This window comes from Acinonyx jubatus, chromosome D1, assembly GCF_027475565.1.
Source record: "Acinonyx jubatus isolate Ajub_Pintada_27869175 chromosome D1, VMU_Ajub_asm_v1.0, whole genome shotgun sequence".
NCBI classification, from domain to species: domain Eukaryota; kingdom Metazoa; phylum Chordata; class Mammalia; order Carnivora; family Felidae; genus Acinonyx; species Acinonyx jubatus.
This window is the reverse complement of record NC_069390.1, coordinates 73,848,407-73,872,882: the sequence shown is the minus strand read 5'-3', so window position 1 is coordinate 73,872,882 and position 24,476 is coordinate 73,848,407. Positions and strand designations below refer to the sequence as shown.

General features: G+C 44.8%; 1 protein-coding gene across 1 annotated transcript in view; it reads left to right on the top strand.

Annotated features, from left to right (window-relative positions):
• SMCO4 (single-pass membrane protein with coiled-coil domains 4) overlaps nt 1–24,476 on the top strand; it is a 63,825-nt gene that overhangs the window by 19,441 nt on the left and 19,908 nt on the right. Inside the window, exon 3 of the mRNA XM_027039654.1 lies at nt 22,780–22,856. Within this exon, the coding sequence (XP_026895455.1) occupies nt 22,780–22,856 (77 nt within the window). The remainder of the gene's footprint in view (nt 1–22,779; nt 22,857–24,476) is intronic.

Here is a 24,476-nt window from a genome sequence, read left to right as displayed (position 1 = left end):
GGTAACAAGCCCAAGGTGTGAGTGGTGTTATCTCCTATTCTATAGGCTAAGATCTGGAGAAGCCACCCAGCTAACAGATAAGCAAGTCAGTCCAGATTCCTGGCGTTTAACTAATCCGATATACACTACTGCCTCTGCCCTGAGGACATATCCAGCCATACATGATTAATTAACTTGACAGCCCTAGAAATTTAAATTAGATCTAAGGAAGAACTTCCTAACTTTTTTCTTTTTTTTTTTTTTTTAATTAGAGCTAAAATGAGGCATTCTAGAACAGGGCTGTTCAAGCTGTCATCCATGATCCATAGTCACAGAATCAATTTCGTGGGTTGACAGAAAAGAAAAGAAAGGAGAAGGGAAGAAAAGAAAAGAAAGAAAAAAGGCCAAGTAAAAACTATCAGTACATCACAGATGGTAAGGCTGATGTGTGTTTGTGCATTTCTGCTTGTGAGTCATGGTCAAAAATGTCCTAGAGAGATAGGGATTATAGTTTCGATCATTATAGATTAGATTGTTAGGTGCCTGGGGGCAGGGGTCTGTTTTCTCTTTCTTTTTATGTTGCCTCCATCCTTAACCCAGTGTTGAGTACATGGTCAGTCAGTCTGTCTGGGAAAACTTATTTTCTCCCTTCTTCCTTCAGACCAGAAGAAGTCAGAACGCACACTGCCCTGTCCTCACAAGGAAATGAGAGCAGCGGTATTTCCCAGGCTCCGTGTGCGAGGAAAGCAGAGAGACACCGAGCATGTGGTAGTTAAGAGCTTGACTCCAAAGTCTGAGTTTGCATTCTGGGGGTGCCCTGTCCAGGTGTGTGGCTTTGGGTGGCTTCTTTATCCCTACTGAGCTTCACCAGCTCTATCTGTAAGGGCACCCGCCTCTGAGGTACCGTGAAGATTAGAAGAGGAAACTCAGCGCCTTTAGCACAGTGCTTGGCACCTGATAAGCAGTTAGGAAGTTTGTCTGCTGCTCATTTTTGTGGTGAATATGACGAGAGGCTAAGTGACTCACGTGGGGTCCATGGCAGGAAGCCCCTGCCAGAGCTCCCGTTCCGTGATGCTTGTAGATCTGGAACTGAACTAGAAGCCCCCGCCTGTGGTTGGCGTGTGGTGAAAGGAAGTGGACGGCGCAGTGGCAGCAGGTGTCTGTGTGTGCAGAGAGATGGTCGAGACGGTCTGGTTTTGTAGCTTAGAGAAAACGGCATCTCTCATGTTCAGTGAGCTAGGACTATATATATCATTGTGGAATCTGAGATTATAAGTGGTATTTCTTAGAAAAGCCAGGTACTTTTTATGTAATCAAAAAGCAACAGTTTCAGTTTAATAGTATGGGTTTTGTTGTTGTTGTTTGTTTGTTTTTAACCACACACATGCAGGCAGCTATTTCCTGAAGCCGAACATAGCCACGTGTGTGATTAAACTGGTGCTTTTGTGTCCAGCAATAGTGATGTTTTCAGTGAAAGCTCCAAGACCTGGTAAATACAGATTTCTGAACTCACCAACTGGGCCCAGCAGTGCCACTGCCCAGTCAGAATTAACTGTTGGAAAGTAAATATGTGACATGTTGAAGGTGCAAGACGTTGGGCAAAACCCAAAGGGACTTGCTTTGGCATTAGCCTTAATTCTCAAGTCCGAGTTTGTTCAGTTCTGAGTACAGCCTGGGGAGTCGTGAGCCTTCTTTCTCCCTCAAAGTTAAAATATTTCTGCCCTTTATATCCCTTAGTGCTGATTGCTTTCGTATCTTGGGAGGGAAAGGTGGTGGAAAATTATTCAATGATCGAAAGTTTCGGGTTTATACTTTAGCTGGAAATGTGACTTTCTCCCTTGTTTGGAAACAGTCGAGTGTAACAGTTAAGAGCACAGACTTCCACTAGACCTACATTTCTAGACTGCCTGTGCTGTTTTCCCCCTTGATTTTTTTCCAGCTTTACTGAGGTGTAATTAACAAATAAAAATAGTATATATTTAAGGAGCACAGTGTGATGATTTCATATATGTATATGCTGTGAAGTGATGACCACCATCCAGTTAATTAAGTAACACATTCATCGGCTCCCGTAGTTACCACTTTTTTTCTTTGTGCGGTGAGAACACTGAAGGGCTACTCTTAGCAAATATGAAGTGTACGACGCAGTGTTATTAACTGTAGTCACTATGCCGTACGTCAGGTCCCTACAACTTACTCATCCTATAAATTAAAGCTTGTACTCTTTGACTGTCATCTCCCCACTCACCCCAGCCCTCGGCTCCTGGCAAGCCACCATGCTGCCCTCTGCTTCTATGAATTTCACTGTTTTAGGCTCCATGTATCAGTGAGCTCATATGGCTTATTTCACTTAGTGTGATGCCCTCCAGCCTAATCCATGTCGTCACAGCCCGTGCTGTGTGACTTTGGGCACGTAGCTTAACCTGCCTGCATTCCATCTGTGAAATGGGCTAATGATAATACTACTACTGGGGAGTTTGCAGAGGCTTAATTGGGTAATAAATGCAAAGCCGTCACGGTAACGTCTGCATATGAACTCTTTAGGACATGGGTGCTGTCATCACCACCATCATCATCATCCCAAATATTAGCGGAAGGTCTTTACAGGAGACCAGGATTATAGACCTGGCTCTGCCATTGTTAATAGCTGGTCTTGGATACATTGCTGAACCTCAGTGTTGTTTTCTCTAGAACAAGGGAGAGGCCCAGATGCTTCAGATTCCTTCTACCTCGAATGTTCTGCTTTGCGTGCTGTGCACTCTGTTTCTTCTGAGGCCTCAGGATGTGATGCTGGCTGCCGGGAGGGTGAGATCCCATTTTCTGTTAAGGACCTGCAGCTCTCTGCCCACTGTTGGTCCTCATAACCTGTTTTTCTTTCCTTGATTTTATATTCTCAGTGGATCTCCCTTTCCCTGGCCTCTGCAGAATGACTCCATGCTTTCCATGCTTTTTCTAGTGGATTCAGACCATGGGTATGCCTGGTGGGCCGGAGTTAAGTCTCCACGTGGCAGACCCTCACACCTTGGGGAGGTTACAGATAAGGGTGATCCCTTCCCTTTGCCGTTGGATTTTGAATCCTGTCTGTGTTTGTCCTTTCCATATTCCCCAGCATGAGCGCTGGGGCTGCCTGTATGTGAGGTGGGCCAGGGAAAGCCACTCATGAGAAAGGGAGGACTTTTTGATGTGTACTAAACTGCTTTCTCGCTTTGTCTCCCTTCTGGCCGTCAGTTTCATTGGAATTTTAAAGGGCTTACCCAAGCTAATCTTGGTGTGATTTTCTATTTTGCACGTGCATCTTTGCTAGACGCCCCGCCCTTTTGAAAAGGTGGAGCTGTGGACTTCACCTCTGGCCTGCCTCTGGTGTTTGAGGTTTATCTCCCTGTTCTCTGGGACAGGCATGCACAACGAATTAATTGAGTCGTTTGCAGCCCACTTCTGGCCTAATTGAACACCTGCCCGGCAGCTGCTGCCAGCGCACCTGCCCGTTACCTGGTTTGCCAGCCGTCCCTGTCATGTCAGTGTCTTGCTTGTACCAGAAGATTCGGTTTTGTCACTTGCAGTTAGCTTACTGTGTCCTTCAGAGAACTGCTTTCTTCCTCACTTAATTTAAAGGTGCCAATACATCCTCTTCTGGGACAGTCCCTCTGCATTCCCATCTTGCCACTGTCCTCCCGGTTAAGATCATGGCTGAATGGCAGCCTCATGACAGCTGCTGCGAGACCAGATGCAGAGAGAGGGTATGTGTGCATCCTGGCATGGTTCTCATGCTTGCCTCCCTCTCCCTTGGTCCCCAGACTAAGTTTCTACTGAGTCCTTCTTAAAGTAGTGCTCACGGTTTAGAGCTAGTGAGAAATACTCTTTTAAGGGAAGGGACATAAGTTGCTTTTTCAATTAAGCCTTTAGTTTGTTAGAGCCGTTTTAGGATCACAGCAATATTGAGCAGAAGGTACAGAGATTTCCCACATACCCCTGCCCCCCATGCATGACCTCCCTCATTACCCACACGCTCCCCCAGAGTGGTACAGTTGTTACAGCCGGTGAACCTACATGGACACGTCATCATCACCCAGAATACATAGTTTCCTTAATTAATTAATTACTTTTTTTTAAAGTTTATTTATTTTATTCTGAGAGAGAGAGAGAGAGAGGGCATGAGCAGGGGAGGGACAGAGAGAGGGAGAGAGAATCCTAAGCAGGCTGTGTGCTGTCAGCATAGAGCCCGATGCGGGGCTCGGTCTCGTGAACCGTGAGATCGTGACCTGAGCTGAAGTCAAGAGTCGGACACTTGACTGACTGAGCCACCCAGGCGCCCTCATAGTTTACCATAATGTAATACTCACTCTTGGTGTTGTACATTTTAAGAATTTGGACAAATGTATAATGACACAGATTCAGCCAATGACACATATTTGGTATTTTCACTGCCCTAAAAATCCTCTGTGCCCTGCCTATGCGTCTCACCCCGACCCCTGGCAACCATGGATCTTTTAGTGTCCCCACAGTTTTGCCTTTTTCACAGTGTCGTATAGTTGGAATTATATAGTGTGAGGCCTTCTCGGATTGGCTTCCTTCATGTAGTGATATGCATTTTAAAGTCCCTCCGCGTCTTTTCATAGCTTGCTGGATCGTTTCTTTTTAGTGCCAAGTAATATTCCACTGTTTGGATATGTCCGTTTCTTTATCCATTTACCTGCTGAAATGGATGAAGACTTGGTTGCCTCCAGGTATTGGCAATTATGAATAAAGCTTCTATAAACATCCCTGTGCAGGTTCTTTTGTGGACATAAGTTTTCATGTCTTTTGGGTAAATACCAGGGAGTGTGATGATTGCTGTATCATAGGGTCAAAAAACGTTTAATTTTGTAAGGAACTGCCAAGCTGCCTCTGTCTTCCAGTGCCAAACTGCTTGGTATTCCCACCAGCAATGAGTGAGCATTCCTGTTGTCTACATCCTTGCCGGCATCTGGTCTTGTCGGTGTTCTGGATTTTGGCCATTCTAATAGGTGCACAGTAATGTCTCATAATTGTTTTAATTTACATTGCCCCAATGACATATGATGTGGCAAGTCTGTTTTTGAACGAGTGCTGACTTTGTTTGACACTAGAAGTTTATGTCTTTCCAAAGAGAAAAGTGGCTTTACTAAAAATGAGAGCCAGAGCAGAGAATCCAGTCTTCCCTGATAACAGAAAGCCTTCCTGTTCATGGCCTATGTTGGGTCTTCTCAACTCTTTTCTTTGGTTCAAAATCTCATAGCCAGCAGCATGGTTTTCAGCGGAGCCCTGGCTTAAGTGTGATTTTGTTGTTAAAAATATTGTGGAGGGGCACCTGGGTGGCTCAGCTGGTTGAGCGTCTGACTTCAGCTCAGGTCATGATCTCACGGTTCGTGAGTTCAAGCCCCGCTTCTGGCTTGCCGCTTGTTAGCACAGGGCCCATTTGGGATCTTCTGTCCCCCTTCTCCCCTATGCCCTTTTTCTGCTCGCACACGCACAAGTGTGTGCTCTGTCTCTCTCTCTCAAAAATGAATAAATATAAAAAAAATACCGTGGAGACACAGCACCCTTTGTTAACTCTTCGGTAGAATTGTGTATCTTAATTTTCTCTTCATGGTGTTCTTGGCCTTTCAAAAGCAAGTGTACTATTTGGGCATTTGGGTTCCTTCTGCCCAGGTTTGAACTTATGCAAAAATGGAGTAAGACAAGAAAAACATCTGTCTTTAAAATTCTTTGATCTCATTGTGGTTTTACATTTGCTTTCAGTTTCCTTTTGGTGTTTCTGTGTAGAATTTCATATTTTAAAAATATTTTAGAGGGTTCTTCAGAAAGTTACACTTAGAACTACCATAGGGCCCAGCAATTCCACTCTAGGTATCTTTGTGAACTGAAAACAAGGACACAGATCTTTGTCTACAAACGTTTATAGCAGCTGTGTTCATAGCACCCATTATGGAACAACCCAAATGTCTGTCAGCAGATGAATGGATAAATAAAGTATGATATATCCATGCAGTGGAATATTGTTCAGCCACAGAAAGGAATGAATTACAGATGTGCTGCAACATGAATAGATCTCAAAAGCATTATGCTATAAGTGAAAGAAGCCAAATATCGGCCAAATATTGTATGATTCCGTTAATGTGAAATATCCAGGTGGTTGCAAGGGATTGGTGGTGGGGAGACCTGGGGATTGACCCCCTAATGGTGCAAGTTTTCTTTTGGGGTGATGAAAATATTTTGGAACTAGGTTAGGGGAAACAGTTGTACAACATTATGAATCTCCTAAACACCCCTGAATTGAACACTTTACCTTGAATGGTTAATTTATGGTCCATGAATTTGGCCTCGAGTAAAAAATTAGGCGAGGTAAGAGACAGAAAGTGCTTGGCACACAGTAAGCATTTAATAGATGTTAACTTCTAATTGATTTAACTAACTTCAGTCTTGGTTGGAGTCTCGTTTCATTTCTGCGGAAGGAGAGAATGCGGTGGACTGAGGGAGAGACACAAAATGCTGGAGGCAGAGAAATGAGTTGATTTGAGCCAGCTAGGTTGTTGTTAGACTTTTGAAGAAAGGAGACAGAAAGTCCTGTTTCCCGGATTTCTTCTAGATAGCCACTTGCAGCCTGTGGAAGCTGGTGGAAACTCACTCCCACCAGCTCGAACAAGACAAGTTTGGGAAGCACTTTGAAAAGCGTGTGGCAGGTGGCAGGCAGCGAGGGCTACAGAAGCGTTTGATTAAATTAAAGAAGAAGAAGGGGGAAAAAAGAAGCCAAACCCAAGCGAGTTGTAACAGTCCTCAGGAGGCAGCGATGGGGAAGCACCCCCTGCATGCCTCCCCTCACCGCCTCCCCCCTGCTTCCTCAGACTTCAGAGAGTGCCCTGAGGCCAGCCCGCCTCCAGTCTCTGCAGAGCCCTGGGCCTCTGGGTTCCTCCTCGCAGGCTTGGTTTTGTGTGTCTGAGTCCTGCTTTCTTCCTCAGAAGAAGGGACTTGAGTCATCCCTGGGCCCGGATGAACCTTCCTGCGGCGTAGAGGACCTACGGAGAGGCTCTGTCCCTCAGCTGTAAGGGGTGAAGGGGAGGTGGGGGGTTGGCCAGGAGGTGGTTGGTGGGGGGGAGCTAGGCTGACTTTCATTGATGAAGAAATACAGTTTTTAGCTCTTCTTAGGACAAAACTGTGATGCGCAAAGCTCTGATTTTAGGATGTTACTCGATGTAAATGGGTATATTGACCTCTCTCTTTCTAATTCTGTTTGCACTAAACATCTTTACTACACAATTAGCACCTTATTATGTACTGGCTTCACCAGTAGCGCCTGAGTAGTGTCAGCCCTGGTGTAGAAAGAAGAAAGATCATTGGCCTTGGGGTCTGAAGAGTAGTAGCTTAGCAGTTGCGTGTACAGGATTTCTACTTAGTTTTAATATTTAATCTGTTAACTCTTACTGATTTTGGACCTGGCACCCCCCACCCCCGCTGCCCTTGGGGCCTGCCGAGTGTCCTTCCTGATTGGTCCCCTGTGCCGTTGGTGGACCACTGATTGATCTGACTAGGCCAGACAGGCCTTGCTCTGAAGTTTTTATTTTTTTTTAAGTTTTTAAAAAAATTTTATTTATTCAGTAATAAGGGCAGAATTTATTGTGAGGCCGGGATGTCCCAGAGGCTCTAAGACCATAATTACGGCCGTGTAATAGGATGTAAAATGGGGTTTTTCCACAGAGCCTCCAGTACTGGGGTATTCCATACTGAAGTGAGGCAGCCTCCTGTGTGAAAAATACAAAGGAAAAGCGTGGAACTTGTTTTACCACTCTTGGACCCCTCAGCCAGATCAAAGGTATTGGGGGTGGGAGTCAGACTGTGGAGAGGAAGAGGATTTAATGGAGAGATGTCTTTGGAGACATCTGCCATCTGTCCCATTGTACCCGCCATCATACCACCGAGCGTCTGCCTGAGGAGAGCAGAGAGGCCTTGTGGGCATCATTTTAAGCTCATCTCCCAGAAGTTTTGAACTTGAGGCCCAAGAGCCTTTCTCTCTGAGGTGGTGAAGCCGGAATGGGGCTCTGGAGCTCTGGTGGCCCGGATTTCCTGTCTGGAGGAGAAAGCTGGCCTGCCAGGGGGGTAGGAGGAACCTGCAGGCAGAGAGAAGCAGAGAGAGGAAACATCTCTGTTCATCTGCGAGTCCCCAGCTACCCTTCCTATGACAAAGTTTCTCTTTTGCCTTGGCTAATTGGAGGTGTTTTGTTTAGTTGCTTACAACCAAGGGCCCCAAATAATAGACATTGTGATCTTCAGCAACCACTGAACTTCTCTTAGCTCATCTTTTTCCTCATGTGTGCAATGGCAACAATAATTGCCTCATAGTTACTGGAGTGTTCCGATGCAATAACACGTAAGTGAAAACTTTGGGGGAATTGTAATGTAGGGAGCACAGAGGTTGTGACAGCTCTGTGATTTATTTTATTTTATTTTATTTTATTTTATTTTATTTTATTTTATTTTACTTTTTAATTTACATCCAACTTACTTAGCATATGGTGCAACAAGGATTTCAGGACCTTAATGCCCCTTACCCATTCAGCCCATCCCCCCTCCCGCAACCCCTCCAGCAACCCTCTGTTTGGTCTCCATATTTGAGTCTCTTATGTTTTGTCTCCCTCCCTGTTTTTATATTATTTTTGTTTCCCTTCCCTTGTGTTCATCTGTGTTGTATCTTAAAGTCCTCATATGAGTGAAGTCATGTGATATTTGTCTTTCACTAATTTCACTTAGCATAATCCATGGATCCACTTTATCCATTCATCCATTGGTAGACTTTTGGGTTCTTTTCATACTCTGGCTATTGTTGATAGTGCCTGTGATCATTTTATTAACTACTTGACACTAATGAATGACTTGATTGTTCTGAAGCTGTTTGTTTCATTGTTTAACTTAAACATTCTTTCGGAAATAAAAGGTGCCCTTAGCATGTTCCATTTTTTTAATCATAGAATTAAAACAAGCGTAACCTGGACTTAGGTATTTGTAGAAGTGAGTGAATGGGTCTTGGTAAATTATGGCCTTTTCAAGCCTAATAAAAGCTTCCTCTGAGGTGAGCTCTAAATATGTCTTGGTGAGCACTGAGTATGGATTCCGTATCTATGGGCTGTTCTCTGCACTTCTGTGCCAGGGAAAATAGTGCTGAAATTTTAGAGTGATTGCACATTTATTTGGCTTTGAAATTAAGTCGTCTTGGGTTTGAATCCCGAAGTTTCCACTTACTAAACTATATTGTCCTTGAGCCTCAGTCTTGTCATCTGTAAAATAGGAATAATCCAACCCTGCAGATTGAGAATTATAGGAGATAATGTACTTACGGTCCTTGGCCATGTCTTGTATGTGGTAGGTGCTGAGTAAATGGGGCTGTTACTATTAAAAAATGAAAGTTTTAGTTACAGTCTCAACTAAAGGGGGTGAGACTAGAAAAATATGAATTCGAATTGACATTTAATAACAAAATCAAATCAGCACTATAAAAATCAGTTTATCAACTATTATTGGGTGTCTTGTCTGTGCAAGGGCTGTGGGTGCGGTGTAGATCAGAAGGTGTATAACACCCTTCTTGTTTGTTGGGGGAACAAGTCACGTACATATAACAGGTAACACGCAAAGAGTTGGACTTTGGAGGATGACTGAGGATTGAAAACTGGGAGGCATCACAAAGAAGGAACTAGAGCTGATGGAAAAATGAGGCAAGAGAAGCGATACAAAGAATTAAACGTTTAGAGGGATCTTTAGAAAAGGCCAAATGATACATACACATTATGCCTCATTCCCCCTATTTTGTGTTTCCTTTGTCTTCCTGATTCCATCCCAGACCTGCTTACTGTTTCTGATCAAGATGGTGAAGATCCAGACCCGTAGCGCATTCCAGACTTTAACATTTTTTTGAAGACTCATTTTCTCTGTGAACAGTTGGCTTTTTGTTGGCCCACACCCTTCAATGATCAGAATTCTCCTGGCACATTCTGCCTCCCCCCTCCCGTTTGCTCTGCCTTATTTTGGTTTCTTGCAATGTGAGTGGCCTTTTGGGAATTTTATCATGTTGAATCATGGCCACTCCTGCAGCAGATGTTTGTTGAACACCTACTATAGGCAGCAGGCAAGGCAGTGTGCTAGGGAGGCTTGGGGACTAGAAAGATTGATGAGACAGGGTGGTCCCTGCCCTGAAGTAGCTCACTTAGTGGAGGGAATAGATGGGCAGATGGACTCTAATTAAATGTGATTAGTGCTTTATGTTGGTCAGATAAGGAAAGACATTTGGCAGGAGCCCCAAGTCCCCAAGTCCTCCTGCAACCACTTGCTGCTGTGCTCGCTTCATGAAGGTCCACCTCCCTGAGCACAGTCTGCAAAAATGCATTCTTTATTAGGTCTGCAGTTCTGATGTGAGATTTCTCTGCGTGGGTCCCTGCTTGGTGAAGTGTTTAAGTGAAGGTCCCTTTTGTCACCCCCACGCACATCCTCCTCCGGGCAGGAAGTCTAGATGGGAAGAAAAGTCTAGACCCAGGAGTCCGATCTCTTCCTGTCCTCCCACACACTTACACCTGCATCTCCCCAGGCTCCCCTGTCTCAGAAATGGCACCACCATCAACCCCGAGGCCCGAGAGCCCTGTGACACCTCCCGCTCTCTCCGCCCTATACCTCATTAGTCACCAAGCCCCATCAGTTCTGTCTCCTCCTCCTGCTCTCCTCCACTGCCACGCCATCCGGGGCCTCCATCTCCGACTGCGGGTCATAATTCCGGTTACTGGTTATTGGGTTCTGAAGGTAATTGAGAGTTCTTTACCAGCCGAAAGTGTGTGCGTGTGTGTGCGTTCGTACATACGTACTGGGTTGTAAAGTGTCTTTCCTATTCTGTAAGTTACGGTAAAAAAAAAAAAAAAGTTGTAAAGTTTCTGTTTGACAGACATCTGTACTTTCACGTTGAGCTGCAGCCACAATAAACAACTTCTTATGAGGCAAATTGGATGATGTTCCCTAGTGCAGAGTCACATACTCTTAGGAGAGGTACAGTCTGGGTGGTCACGAGGTCTGTGCCGCCTGGTCCCTGCCGGCCTCTTGAGCCTTATAGCTCTTTCTGTCTCATGGGATTTGAGACCCTTTGGGGCCTCTGCATGTGTTCCCCTGACCTCTCAGACTCAGGCCCCTCATGACCTGCCCCATGGTACCCGGAACTGCAAGTTCACAGCACTTACCAGCACTTACTACGTCTATAAAGAAACAGTTCTTTGCTCACTAGACATCTGTCTGGGGGCAGGGTCACAGGCTGGCTCACATCCTCTGTCCCGAGGGCAGGGTGTGCGATGTCAATCAATGGATGCCTCCTGGGTATTCTGTTAGCTGTGGATGGTAAAGGAAGGCAGGAGTCTCATGTTTGGCAGCATTGACTGTATCTATCAAAATATTCCTCACTCTTTTTCTTATCCAACCTTTCCAGAAAGCATTTCTTTAATTGGCCATGTTTATTCATGTCGATGGTTCAGAATCTTTTGAGTGGGTTTTTTGTTTGTTTGAGATTATCTTTTAATTCAGTGGATTCCCAATGTCCTGTTCGAACTGGGTGAAGAGCCGTTGGCCCACATCTGTTGGGCGGGCCCTCAGTCCCCCTTGGGATGGGCAGTGTGGTCTTGTGGAAGAGTCCTAAGCCCCCAGGTCAAGTGAGCGAGGCCTTGGCCACACTGGGTCTTTGCAATTCAGCTGTGAGACTGCTTCCTGGGCCACTAAATGGGGGTGATGACAGCATACCCTCTTCCAGCCCGGCTGATCATGGCAGTCAGGGGGGAGATCAGTCGTGTGGAGGGTACATGACGTAGCAGTGTTGGCTGTTCAGGAAGGTGGTTTGGTTTTTTGGTTTTTGGTTTTTTTCTCCCTTCTTTCTTGGATCTCCTTGTGCTTTGCTTGACAATGTTCCTTTGTTATTGGAGAGATCCTACAGTCCCAGTGGTATCAGGCCCAACCAAGGTCAAGGGCAGTTCTCTCACCTGTCGAGTGAGTGTAGCCTGGGCCATAGCCATTCAGATTCTTTCTCTGTGTTCATATACTGGTGATTTTTTTAAAACCTTGATATTTGACCTTGGGGCCTTTCTGGCTTTCATTAAGAGTGCGATGACAACCCTGTAGTCCGCTTTGGCCCCAAAATCATAACTAAAGTGAAAATACTCACAGCTTTTTGTTTATTGAGTTTATATGCCAGATGCATTACCTTTCCTCCCACCCACTTGGTGGAGTAAGTGGCAGATTCCTTATTTTGCAGAACAGGAAACTGAGGTCCAGTGCATTCTAGAAACTTACCGAGATCTTCTAGTTGGAGTTTTCTACAGCACCCCATTCTCATTTTAGTTACAACTACCCTGTTATCCTTTTTAAAAAATGTTTATTTATTAATTTTGAAAGAGAGAGAGAGAGAGAGAGACAGAGAGTGAGTACAAGGAGAGGAGGGGCAGAGAGAGGAGAGGGAGGATCCCAAGCAGGCTCCACACTGTCAGCGCAGAGCCCATTGCGGGGCTCGATCTCCCAACCTGGAGATCATGACCTGAGCCAAAATCAAGAGTCGGACGCTTAACTGACTGAGACGCCTAGGCGCCCCTCTTTTTTTTTTTTTTCCTTTTTTTAAATTTAGTTGATAATGATCATAAACTCCTTGAGAACAACTTTCGGTAGCTGTGTTTTGTCTATTCTATACTGTCTGCATTCCTGATTGGTGTAATCCAGGTTTTTCTGGGTGAGACACTTGCTCTGGAGGCCTGGTTGTCTGGTCTGGGCCTTCCCATCCCGTACTGGGTGCTGCAGGGCTGTCCTTGGCCACGGGGGAGCTTCCTGCCCCATCTGTTCCTGCCCCACCCCCCAGGTGGTGGAGTGCGTGCCGTGCCGTGCCAATAGGATGGAGTGCACACTCTGGAAATGGGAGCTGGTCTCCCCTCTTCCTGACTTTTTATTTCTAAATGCTTCTGTTTGTCTTCTCTGGGCCGCATTCATTTTCCCTCTTTACTGCTGCAGTTTATTGCTCTTTGCTGGCTCCTTTATTTTTATTTTCTAAACTTGCCTGAAATGCATCTTGATTTTGGCATCTTCAGATGTTTAGAGCCCTGCACTTTGTTGCTGATGATTTCCCTCATTTTGCAGAATTCCATTTGGTTGCAAGTCTATTTTGCAAGACTCTGCTTCTTTCCTTTCCATCATTAAATTTTAATATATTTTTTTCTGTTCCTGATCTTTTATAGAAATTTGTCTTCCATTTGTTTAGATTGTTCTAATGGCCCTTCCGTGTGTTACCGTTGGACTTCCCATCAGACTGACTTGTTTTGGGAATTGTATGTTCGCGGAGCAGAGGGGCCCCTTTATGGCGTCCTTGCGCTTTCTAAAGGGCAAATCTGTCCATATCATGTGGTGCTCTACACCGTTCACTGGCTCTGATAAGATCAGTTCCGAACACTTCATCGCTGTGTGGGAGACCATGGGTGTCCTTCCCTGCTGCCTCTTCATCCACACCTCACCTGCCGTGACTCCCTGCTCCCCCGTATACCAGAACAGCAGTTCTCAGACTTCCTGTTTCATAACCCCTTTAAAAATTCTTAACAATTAATGGCTTCCCCAAAGAACTTTTAGTTATGTGGATCATATCTAGCAATATTTATTATATGAAATCCAAATTGAAAAGATTTAAAAATATTTGTGAAAATTAGTTTAAACATAGTCGTAATAAACATGATAACATAAATGTGTCATGAAAAATAACCATTTCCAAAATAAAAACGTTTAATGGGAAGAGTGACATTGTTTCACATTTGTCCAGATCTCTTTGATGTCTGCCTTCATGGGAGGCAGATGGATTCTCATAAATGCTTCTGCATTCATTCTGTTGCAATATGTTGCGTTGGTTGAACTGTACAAGGACAATACAGCCTTACACAGATACGTGGTTGGAAAATGGAGGAGTATTTTAATAACCTTTTCAGTTAACTGTGGTAGTCTTCTTTTTTTTTTAATATGAAATTTATTGTCAAACTGGTTTCCATATAACACCTAGTGCTCGTCACAGCAGGTGCCCTCCTCAATGCCCATCACCCACTTTCCCCACCCTCTCACCCCCCATCAACCCTCAGTTTATCCTCAGTTTTTAAGAGTCTCTATGGTTTGGCTTCCTCCCTCTCTTTTTTTTTCCCCCTTCCCCTCCCCCATGGTCTTGTGTTAAGTTTTTCAGGATCTGCATAAGAGTGAAAACATGGTATCTGTCTTTCTCTGTATGACTTATTTCACTTAGCACAACACTCTCCAGTTCCATCCATGTTGCTACAAAGGGCCATACTTCATTCTTTCTCATTGCCACGTAGTACTCCATTGTGTATATAAACCACAATTTATTTATCCATTCATCAGTTGATGGACATTTAGGCTCTTTCCATAATTGGGCTATTGTTGAGAGTGCTACTATGAACATTGGGGTACAAGTGCCCCTATGCATCAGCACTCCTGTATCCCTTGGGTAAATTCCTAGCAGTGCTATTGCTGGGTCATAGGGTAGATCTATTTTTAATTTTTTGAGGAACCTCCACACTGTTTTCCAGAGTGGCTGCACCAGTTTGCATTCAACTGTGGTAGTCTTTGAAACTACAACAGAGCTTGACAAGTGATAGTTTCCTAAAGGTTTGTTGCAGCTGAGAATCTGAAACCATATCAGTGAACTTTTCGTACTTTGTAATGTTAAAATCTATTGGTCCATCTTGCACTTTGGAAGGATCTTTTATGCATTTTGAAACATCACACGTTAGCCATTTGGAAAGTATCACTTTTGTTGATGTTACTACCACTGTTGTCTGAAAAGTCTAAGAATTGGGATGCTCCAAAGCTCGTAGTGACTGACACAAGTTTTAAAAAATGTTAGTTTTTGAACTGAGGGTTGATGGGGGGTGGGAGGGAGGGGAAGGTGGGTGATGGGTATTGAGGAGGGCACGAGGGGAAGGTGGGTGATGGGTATTGAGGAGGGCACCTTTTGGGACGAGCACTGGGTGTTATATGGAAACCAATTTGACAATAAATTTCATATATTAAAAAAAATGTTAGTTTTTGCTTGAAAGCTCAACAAAATTTTTTTAGCAACAAACATCATCAACTTTCCTTGGAATAACGAGCCTACTTTGTTCATTTTTGAGAAAATTTCTACAGGTACCCACGTCTGAATAACCATAGTTTTTCTATTATTCTTTCAAATAAAAATGGTGCTCCATGGAAAAGAGTGGCTAATCCGACTTGCAGCTCAGTCACGCAAGTGCTGTTTTCTTCCCGATAACCATCACACTTTGGCTGGCAGCAGAAGGGCTTTATAGGTCTTACTATTTTGTCAGATGGGATATTAAAACGATGTGTACTAAAGAGTCAGTAGTTGATACAATTAATATTTTTTACTGCTTCATCAAGGACATTCTTAGGTGAAATTGACTCTTTTTTTGTAAACTGTGAATGTGTGGCAATAGGGCAAAGAGTGTCTGCTCATATGGTCCGATGCCACTCCTTGATTCTTGCTAAGGCACCAGCAGCTTTACCCACCCTTTCCTTTGCACCATCAGTGCAGGTGTCAACAGAACTTGAAGGTCGTTTTGACCTTGCGGCACCCGCAAAGGTTCTTGGGCCATACTTTGGAAAGCAGACTGTCTTCATTCATCTGTACACAATGGACTCTCTTGCTTCCCATCTGCCTGGAACACTTGTCTTCACCAACTCTCCATCCTTGCGTGCAAGTGTATATACACACATACCTACATATACGTATTTATATCTATATATATACACATACCCAGCTTTACTAATCATGTGTTCACGGGTCTCTCCCAGTAGACTGTAGACTGTGAGCCAGGTTTCATATTTATCTTGGTGGCGGTAGCTCCAAGTACTATACCTATTAAGTGCTGACTCGTTCCGTGTTGGCTCTTTTCATCATCATCGTATCATTATTGCAAGGGCTCAACAAATGTATTTGAACAAATGAAGAGTTTGGGTTAGTATTTTTCCAGAATTTCCTCAGAATATTGGTTCTCTGTGATGTCAGTAAGCGTTAAGCTTGAAGGGCATCTGTGGTTAACTCGATTTAGGGATGCTCAGGCAGGTTTTTAGTTGAAGGATTTCTCAGATCCTTCATTGTATAATGTGCATTGTGAATCTTGAAGGGGGGTAGAAGGCAATAGACTGTAGTATTTCCCAAGTTGAATAACATGTGAATGTCCTTTTCTTGGCGTATCTCATAGAAATAGGTTTCTTAGAATTTTCCGTGGGAAATCATTGTGTAGCCTGACTTTTCCACTTTTACAGATGAGGAAACTGATTACCTGTGTTCATTCATGCATTAATTTATATCTCAGATATTTTATAAGTACCTTCTAAGATTAGGTGTTAGTGGATTTAGGCATGCAGCGCAAGCAAAAAAAAAAAAAGACTTGGAGAAAACGCTCATATATTATTTGTATTGAGTAGATGGTCAGGTCGGAGATTCAAGTATGCATCAGCTGGTCACCCAATATTACAAGTGGTATGACAGTGATATGTAGGGAGGTACACAGCACTAAACCACTTGCTTTTCATCTTCTCCATTTTCAAGGCTCAGCCCATCCTGTTTAGGTATTCCTGTCTACACGTTGCCACTGCCGGTATCCCTGTGATCCAAATGACTAATGAAGATCATTAGGATGTGGGCCGTTTGCCCAAACGTATCATCTGAGAGGATAGTGTGTCCGAGATAAGGTCTTTTAAAATGTCAGCCAACCTCCACTTAGTGCCTGGCACATAGTAGGTGTGTGTTTATGTTGATTGGCTGAACAAAGAACGAATGCACGTGCCCTGAAAAATCTGAGACTCAAGGACAGATTCCACGCTGTGGTCTCATCACCCCAGTGCCTGAACTCGCTGCACTGTGCAGGGTGAGCTGAATAAAACCAAATGATGTGCTGTTCATGCTTCGCTGCTCTGATCTGGCGCTTTCTGGAAGGGACTAGTGACTCTTCCCTCCTCTTAGGCTCAAAACAAAAGGCACAACACACCCTACTTTCTATTTTGATCCGGTACTGCCCAGACATGGGGGAAAATGTTAATACAATCTTTATGTGAATATATTTAATCAAAGGGCATGATATCGATATGGTAAAATTGGCCTTTGGTCTTCTGATTGCCTGGACAGATGACAGCAGGAGGCTTTGGAGTCAGGACTTCAGTAAGAAGCTTAACCTACTGTTTAACTTGCTGTTTCATTCTATGAAGTCACCTACAGAGAAATCAAACATTTACATGGTTATTAACCAGTGCCTTTGGTTCTTGGCATGCAGCTCACACCACTTTGGGCTGGATGAGCTCTGGGAATGCAGAGAAGTCCCCCTTTTCCCCACTCCCCTCACCCTCTCATATGGCTCGATGGGCAGGAAAACATTTACCAGCTCAAATTATCCTTTTGTTTCAAAGCCTGAAACTTTTTCAGCCACATTATGTTCCTACCAGAGTCTGAAGATTAATAGGCTTTAGAGAGGCCGAGGGTTGAGTGGAGTCACTTCAAGAACGGCTTGCATCTGGATTCCTGATTTTTCAGGTGTTGTTCTGAGACTGAATTAAGAAATGTTATACTTGGGGAGTTTTGGCCCTCTTGATTTCTAATTTTTGTGATTGAGTTAGAGTTGCAGAAATATCATATGAGTTGCTAATTTAAAAAAAAATAATTTTATTTCCTTTGTAAAAGTAATTCACGCTAATTGTAGAAACTTGGAAAAATATCAAAAGGCATAATGCTGAAAATTACCCATAATTCTAGTACTCAAGAGATAATCACTACAAACCATTTTGTTGTATTTGCATGTATTTTTGTATGCATAATTAAGATCATTGTGTATAAATTTCAATTTCTACTTTCGCTATTTAACATAAGAATATTTTCTCTTGCATTGAGAGCAGTACAACATAGGAGCTTATGTTAGTTTCCTGTGGCTGCTGTAACAAATTGTCTCCAATGGGGAGACTTAAAACAGCAGAAATTTATTCTTTCACATTTCAGGAGACCAGAAGTTCAAATCGCAGGGCTGTGCTTCCTCTGGAGGCTCTAGGGAGAATCCATTCCTTGTCCCACGCAGCTTCTGGTGGCTGCTGGCATTCCTTGGCATGTGGCCTCATCTCTCCCATATCAGCCTTTGTTTTTACATGCCTTCCGTGTGTGTGTGTGTGTGTGTGTGTGTGTGTGTGTGTGTGTGTAATCTCTGCCTCTCATGAGGACACTGGTGATGGCCTCTAGGGTCCACCCAGATAATTGAGGCTATCTCTTCATCTTAAGATTCTTATCTTTTTTAAATGTTTATTTTTGAGAGAGAGAGAGAGAGCATGCATGAACAGGGGAGGGGCAGGGAGGGAGGGGAACAGAGGATCTGAAGTGGGCTTGGTGCTGACAGCAGAGAGCCTTATGCGGGGCTTGAACTCATGAACTGATATCGTGACCTGAGCTAAAGTCAGACGCTTAACTGACTGAGTGACCCAGGCACCCCAAGGTTCTTATCTTAATCCCATCTGCAGAGACCCCTTTTCTTCCTTTTTTTTTTTTTAACATTTATTCATTTTTGAGAGACAGAGATAGAGTGCGAGTGGGGGAGGGGCAGAGAGAGAGAGAGAGAGAGGGAGACGCAGAATCCAAAGCAGGCTCCACGGTCTGAGCTGTCAGCACAGAGCCCGATGCAGGGCTGGAATTCGTGAACCGCGAAATCATGTCCTGAGCCCAAGTCGGACACTTAACCAACTGAGCCACCCAGGCGCCCTAGAGAACCTTTTCTATAGAAGGTAACATGTACAGGTTCCAGGGTTAGGTCATGATATCTTTGGGGCCAGTTTTTAGCCTACCACAGGGTTTAAGAGCATGGACTTTGGAGTCAGACTGGGTGGGCTCAAACCCCAATGCTGTCTCTTACTAGCAGGATTTCCTTGGGCAAGTGTCTTAACTCTTGGTGTCTCCATTTTCTGATCTATAATGTGGGAATAAGAAGCTTGTGATAGTGCCTGGCCCATGTAAGGATCAGCTGTTATTCCTAGAAATGTCATTTTCATGAAAAGTTCTTTGTAAAATGTCATTTTAATGTCTGCGTAAATCCTTATTTATGAATATACCATAATTTATCTAATCATTTCCTTTTGTTGGCTATTAAGTTTATTTCCAGTTTTTTTTTTTTCTTATCAGTGTATAACACTGCATGGATACCTTTGAGCATTAAGTTTGTCCTCACTTCTGATTCATTCCCTAATGCAGAGTTCTGAAAATGGAATTATAATGTCAAAGGGTTTGTACTGTTTAAGCTGCTTAATAAAAATTTCCAAATTGCTTTCCAGAAAGATTGTGCCTATTATACTCCTACCAGTAGTTGAATGATGAGAATGCCCATTTTACTGTGGCCATACCTGCATCGAGTGTTATCATTTTAAACATTTTCAGGTATTTTTGACATCGTCTGCCCTTTAAAGCTGAAATGTAACATAGCAAAGGGACTCAACATAGTGGTTCCTTTAGCAAGGAGTATTCTTGCAAGGCAAGAAAACTTCTAATGAGAAATGATGCCTTTGCTTTGTCAAGTCTCCAAGTGCTTTCTCCATTTTGTTATGAAGCCTGAGTGTTTTCCTGAGTGCTTTTGAGGTTACAGGGAGGGGTGTTGGGGAGAGGATATGTTACTGGCAGGACAGTGCTAGGTACACAAGGATTTTAGCAGAAGAGTTGCATTTCTGATCTCAAACGTGGACATTGAAAACTCTGAAAACACTTGAACAGAACACAGATCAATTTAATTACTTTACAGCTAAAGCTGCTTGAAGGACAGAAAGCTGGGGTAAGGAAGGGCCAGCTATTCCACTGCCTGCCAGAGAATGTGGGAGACCAGCTTGGGAAGGGCTGACGGAAAGTCTGTACCTGTTCTTGTACCCCTGCCTCCTGTTAGCCTCCTTCCCTTTCCTGGGGGCTGCCCATTGCAATCTGATCTTGTCCAACCCAGGCCTCAGGGCTGTAGAGGAAGAGTGAAAGACAGGGTGGGGTCTTCTTTCCCCCAGTGGTGATCTGATACGAGTGTTCAGTGCATACCAGGTACAGCTGGTCACGCACAAATTCGGCAATATCCATCCCAGTTATGGGGGGCTAAATGGTATCCCCAAAGGTGTGCCCAAATCATGTTACCTTTCTTAGAAAAAGGGTCTTTGTAGACGTGATTGAAAGAAGGATTTGGAGGTGAGACCATTTTGGATTATCCAGGAGGGCCTTAAGTGCCATCACAAGTGTGCTTATAAGAGAAAGAGGGAAATTTCACACACACAGAGAAGGCAGTGACGCGGAGGAGAGGTGCGGCCACAAGCCAAGGAATGCCGATGGCCACCAGAAGAAGCTGGGAGAGGCAGGGCATAGATTGTCCCCTAAAGTCTCTGAAGGGATTGTGGCCCTTGCCTCCACTTTGATTTCAAGCCCCGAGGACTGTGAGAGAATAGATTTTTGTTGTTTTGGGCCACCCAGTTAGCGAGAATTTGTTATGGCAGCCACAGGAAACTCCTGTACCAATCTGTGCTTCGCTCAACGAGGATGCCCCGCTCGTCATGTGCTCGGCTGTGTGGAAGTATCGTATGTTGTCCCAGCTTCTCAGCGTCTCTGATTTCTGTGCTTACCTTGTCGTGAACCAGCAGCGAAGAGTTGGTGGATGACCGCCTTTGAGTAGCCGTGGGGTCTAGTTTCCCTCATTTCGTGGATGAGGAAACCGACGCCCAGAGAGGACGTGGTGGGACAGAGATGACTGGTGGGAATGGAGAGACTGTGGAGGGCTGTGGTAGCGGCCTCCTGGGGGCCAGGCCTGGGCTCAGCAGCCTGTTCTGACGGTCAACTGGTGTCCCTGCTCCTGCTCAGTGAAAGCCTACTGCGCTGAGCTGCTTAGAAGTTCCAGAAGCCAGGGGAATCTTGTGAAGCCTCTGCTGCCGTTAACCAATAGCAGCAGGCAAAGGATCCTGTCAAGGGTAAAGGTTGCCGTTGACTTAATTTCTAGTCTCTGTGGTTTGGGTCATGTTTTCCCTCTGCAGCCCATTTTTAAACTTTCTACATTTTCTGAGTGGTAATTATTTCTTAGAGAAAGAACATGGGATTAGACTACAATCATCTTGACTTCTGCTGTTTGAATGCAGTCCATCCAACTGAACTCAGCATTCAGGGCCCCTGAAGAACCTTGCCCTTTCCACTCCTGCCTCTCACCCCTCCCTTCCCCACATCTTTGTCTCTGAGCCTCACCAAGATCATTACTCCCTGGCAGAGGGGGAGGAAGAGGTTAGATTTATGAAACCTTACAGTGGGTGAATTCATGGTTGACCAACTCAAGAACCAATGGAAAAATACGGCAAGGGGATAGTAGGCATACATATTTGAAGCTTTCAGAAGTTCACATTCATTAAAATGGACTATAAAAGCAGCACAAATTGCCTTATCAGTCACTAGTATGTGAGTTAAGTCATCTGGTCTACCACCCAGCCCAGCTAAGCCACCAGATGACTATAGCCACATATGTAAACCAGGCAAGACCAGAGAAAAACTACCTGGCTGAGCCCAGCACTAATTGTTGACCCACCAAACCATGAATAAATATAATGTTTATTGTTTTAGACCAAAAAAAAAAAAAAACCCACAGTAAATCAACTTTCAAATTATTACACTTCTTTTTTTTTTTTTAATTTTTTTTCAACGTTTATTTATTTTTTTTTGGGACAGAGAGAGACAGAGCATGAACGGGGGAGGGGCAGAGAGAGAGGGAGACACAGAATCGGAAACAGGCTCCAGGCTCTGAGCCATCAGCCCAGAGCCTGACGCAGGGCTCGAACTCACGGACCGCGAGATCGTGACCTGGCTGAAGTCGGACGCTTAACCGACTGCGCCACCCAGGCGCCCCTCAAATTATTACACTTCTTATAGTTACTCAATTGTTCCTTATTTGCTATAGAAACTTTTCAGTCTCCCACCTCTGTATTTTCAATTAAATTCTTACTTGCTTTGCTTTGTTATGGGAAATGCCCATATTAAGAGCCCCTTTTCCCCAGTGTCTGGGCCTCCGTCTTAATGTTTAATACAGCTGGGATTTTATGAATTATATCTGTTGGATCTCCTCTCTGGGTCTCACACACCCCTCTCATCCTTCGCTCTCAGCTATTATGGGACAGTACTTGAGAGTCCCGGGTCACTTTCTCCCATCTTCTTTTATTTTTCCTGAGACTTTATTCCAAAAGCCTCTGTTTCTTCACCCTCTACTCTGTTCTTTTTCTGGTCCTGACCCTGGATCCATCATTCTTAAATCGTTGATTCTCGGTCGCAAGGAACAGAAATGCTCTCAGGCCAGCTGACCTCAGCAGAGGGTTTGTTGTAGGAATCTCGGGAATGCAGGGAGCATAGTGTGACCAGCCTGCTGGGGACTGGAGCAGGAAGGCCCCTTAATCCAGAGGCTGCATGTTGTACAGTCCTGCTCACCTCCTGTGTGTGTGTGTGTGTGTGTGTGTGTGTGTGTGTGTGTGTGTTTCCCTGGATAAGGGCTCACCACTGCTCGCCTAAGTTTGCACATCTTCATCCTCAGGTGAGCAAGGGAGGAAGCAGTGTAGCTGACCCTGGCTAGAGTCCCTCCCCAAGCCAGTCAGTTTGGGGAGGGGAGCCACGGGACCACCCTCTCAGCGTGGCCTGGGGGGGGGAATCCCCAAAAAGGGGGTCTGTGTAGGGGCAGCTCCCCAAAACCTATGATACCTCTTATTTTGATTTCTCAACAGGAATAACCCAAGTCACCTTTACTGGAAATCAGTTTGCTGAAAGCCTTGAAACTGCAGTTCTTGGAGTTGAAGAAAAGGTAAACAGAAGGAAATTTGTACCTACTAAAATTCTCTTATGAGGGAAGCCATTGTTGGGGAGAGATTACTGTACCCCTCATTCCTCAGACATGCCCAGTCCTGTATGTACTATTTGCCCCCATGCTGTCTGCCTGGCCAGGTTCCTGTTGATCCCTGAAGGCCTTTATCAGGCGTCACTTCCCCAGAAATCAGGCCTTTTTTATCCCCTCCCGGCTGATAGAGCTTCTCCTGTTTTGGAATCCCCATATCCTATCTCCTCACTGGCGGGTACCATAACGAGCTTTACGTTATCACTTGTGCCCCTCCCCTGTCCCATCTTCATCCGTGGCTCCTTCTCTGTGAACCTCCCGTCACCACCATCTGGGTATTTCCATACCTGATTATAGTTGTGTGTTTGCACGTTGGCCATAATGAGCTCTTGGAGGGTGCATCTGAGTTGTGCCTGGATGCTGAACAGAGTCTCAGCCGTCCCCACTAGACAGGCAGTTCCTGTATGGATTCACTCTGCACCTTTACCACTCCACCCTTGTTAGGGGCCTTCACTATCATTTTCAAATCGATTCTGTTCTTTGAGCATCCATCAGAAATTGCTACTCTCTAGATGTCCTTTCTCTTTGGGCTACTGGTGACATGAAGCTAATAGCAAAGCTTCTGTGTCTGATTTTTAGTTTTTATGGGCAAATATGGGCCCACATTAGGAGCAGTAATCCAGAAATTGAAAGGGAGGGGAGGTGTCCTCCCGTCTACTGGATGGCAGACCTCCTCCTCCATCCATCTGTATGATCTTCTGAGCTGCTTCAGTCAGCAGACGGTTGCATCTTAACCCACGTCCCTGCTCCAGACCTTTTGCTTTAAGCGAACGAGTCAGCAGGTTCCTTTTCCCAAACTGTTTACTGCACTGCTAAGTCTCCTCAAGAAGTTTCTTATTGATCTTCCCAGTTTATGGGTCACGGTTCACATAGAGTGCTTGCCCGCCCCTCTCCTCCCCTCCAGTAACCACAGTGGTCTCTTACCTTTGCACGGGGTGCTTCTACACACTGCACCAGGTCGTCTTCTCCCGCCAGTCCTAGGGAACAGGCAGGGGCAGCTGGAACCTTCTCACATTCAGTCAGGAACAGGCTCAGAGCAGTTAGATGTCTTGCATGGGGTCATGTTGCGGGCGTGAAAGGAGTTCAGCTTTTCCCTCCCCTGCACCGTCTTGGCCCTTGCCCTGGAAAGCCATCGCAAAACCTGGGGCCCTGTCTCTTCCCCAATCCCGGGGTTCCTCCCACCGAGAGGACCCTTGACCCTCTGTTAAGACATGCAGCCTGACCCTAGTGTCCCCCCCACCCCAGCAGGGCCACTTTCTTGAAAAAGTAGTTCTCTTCCTTCCAGGACCCTCCAGTCAGTCCTGTAAGTTTTATTTTTGTTTGGGCTTATTTAAAGGCAGGAAATTTAATTAGTTTACATTGATACTTACTCTAGGAGTAAACTGAAAGACACTAACAGGGGTTTCATCTCGCTGTATCTAATGATGTCCCCCCCCTTCTCCTTTAAATAGTTGCAAATGCTTCTGTTAATCAAGGCGGCAGAGCACAGTGCTTTGATTGCCATGTGGAATTGTTTAGTTCACTGTGATT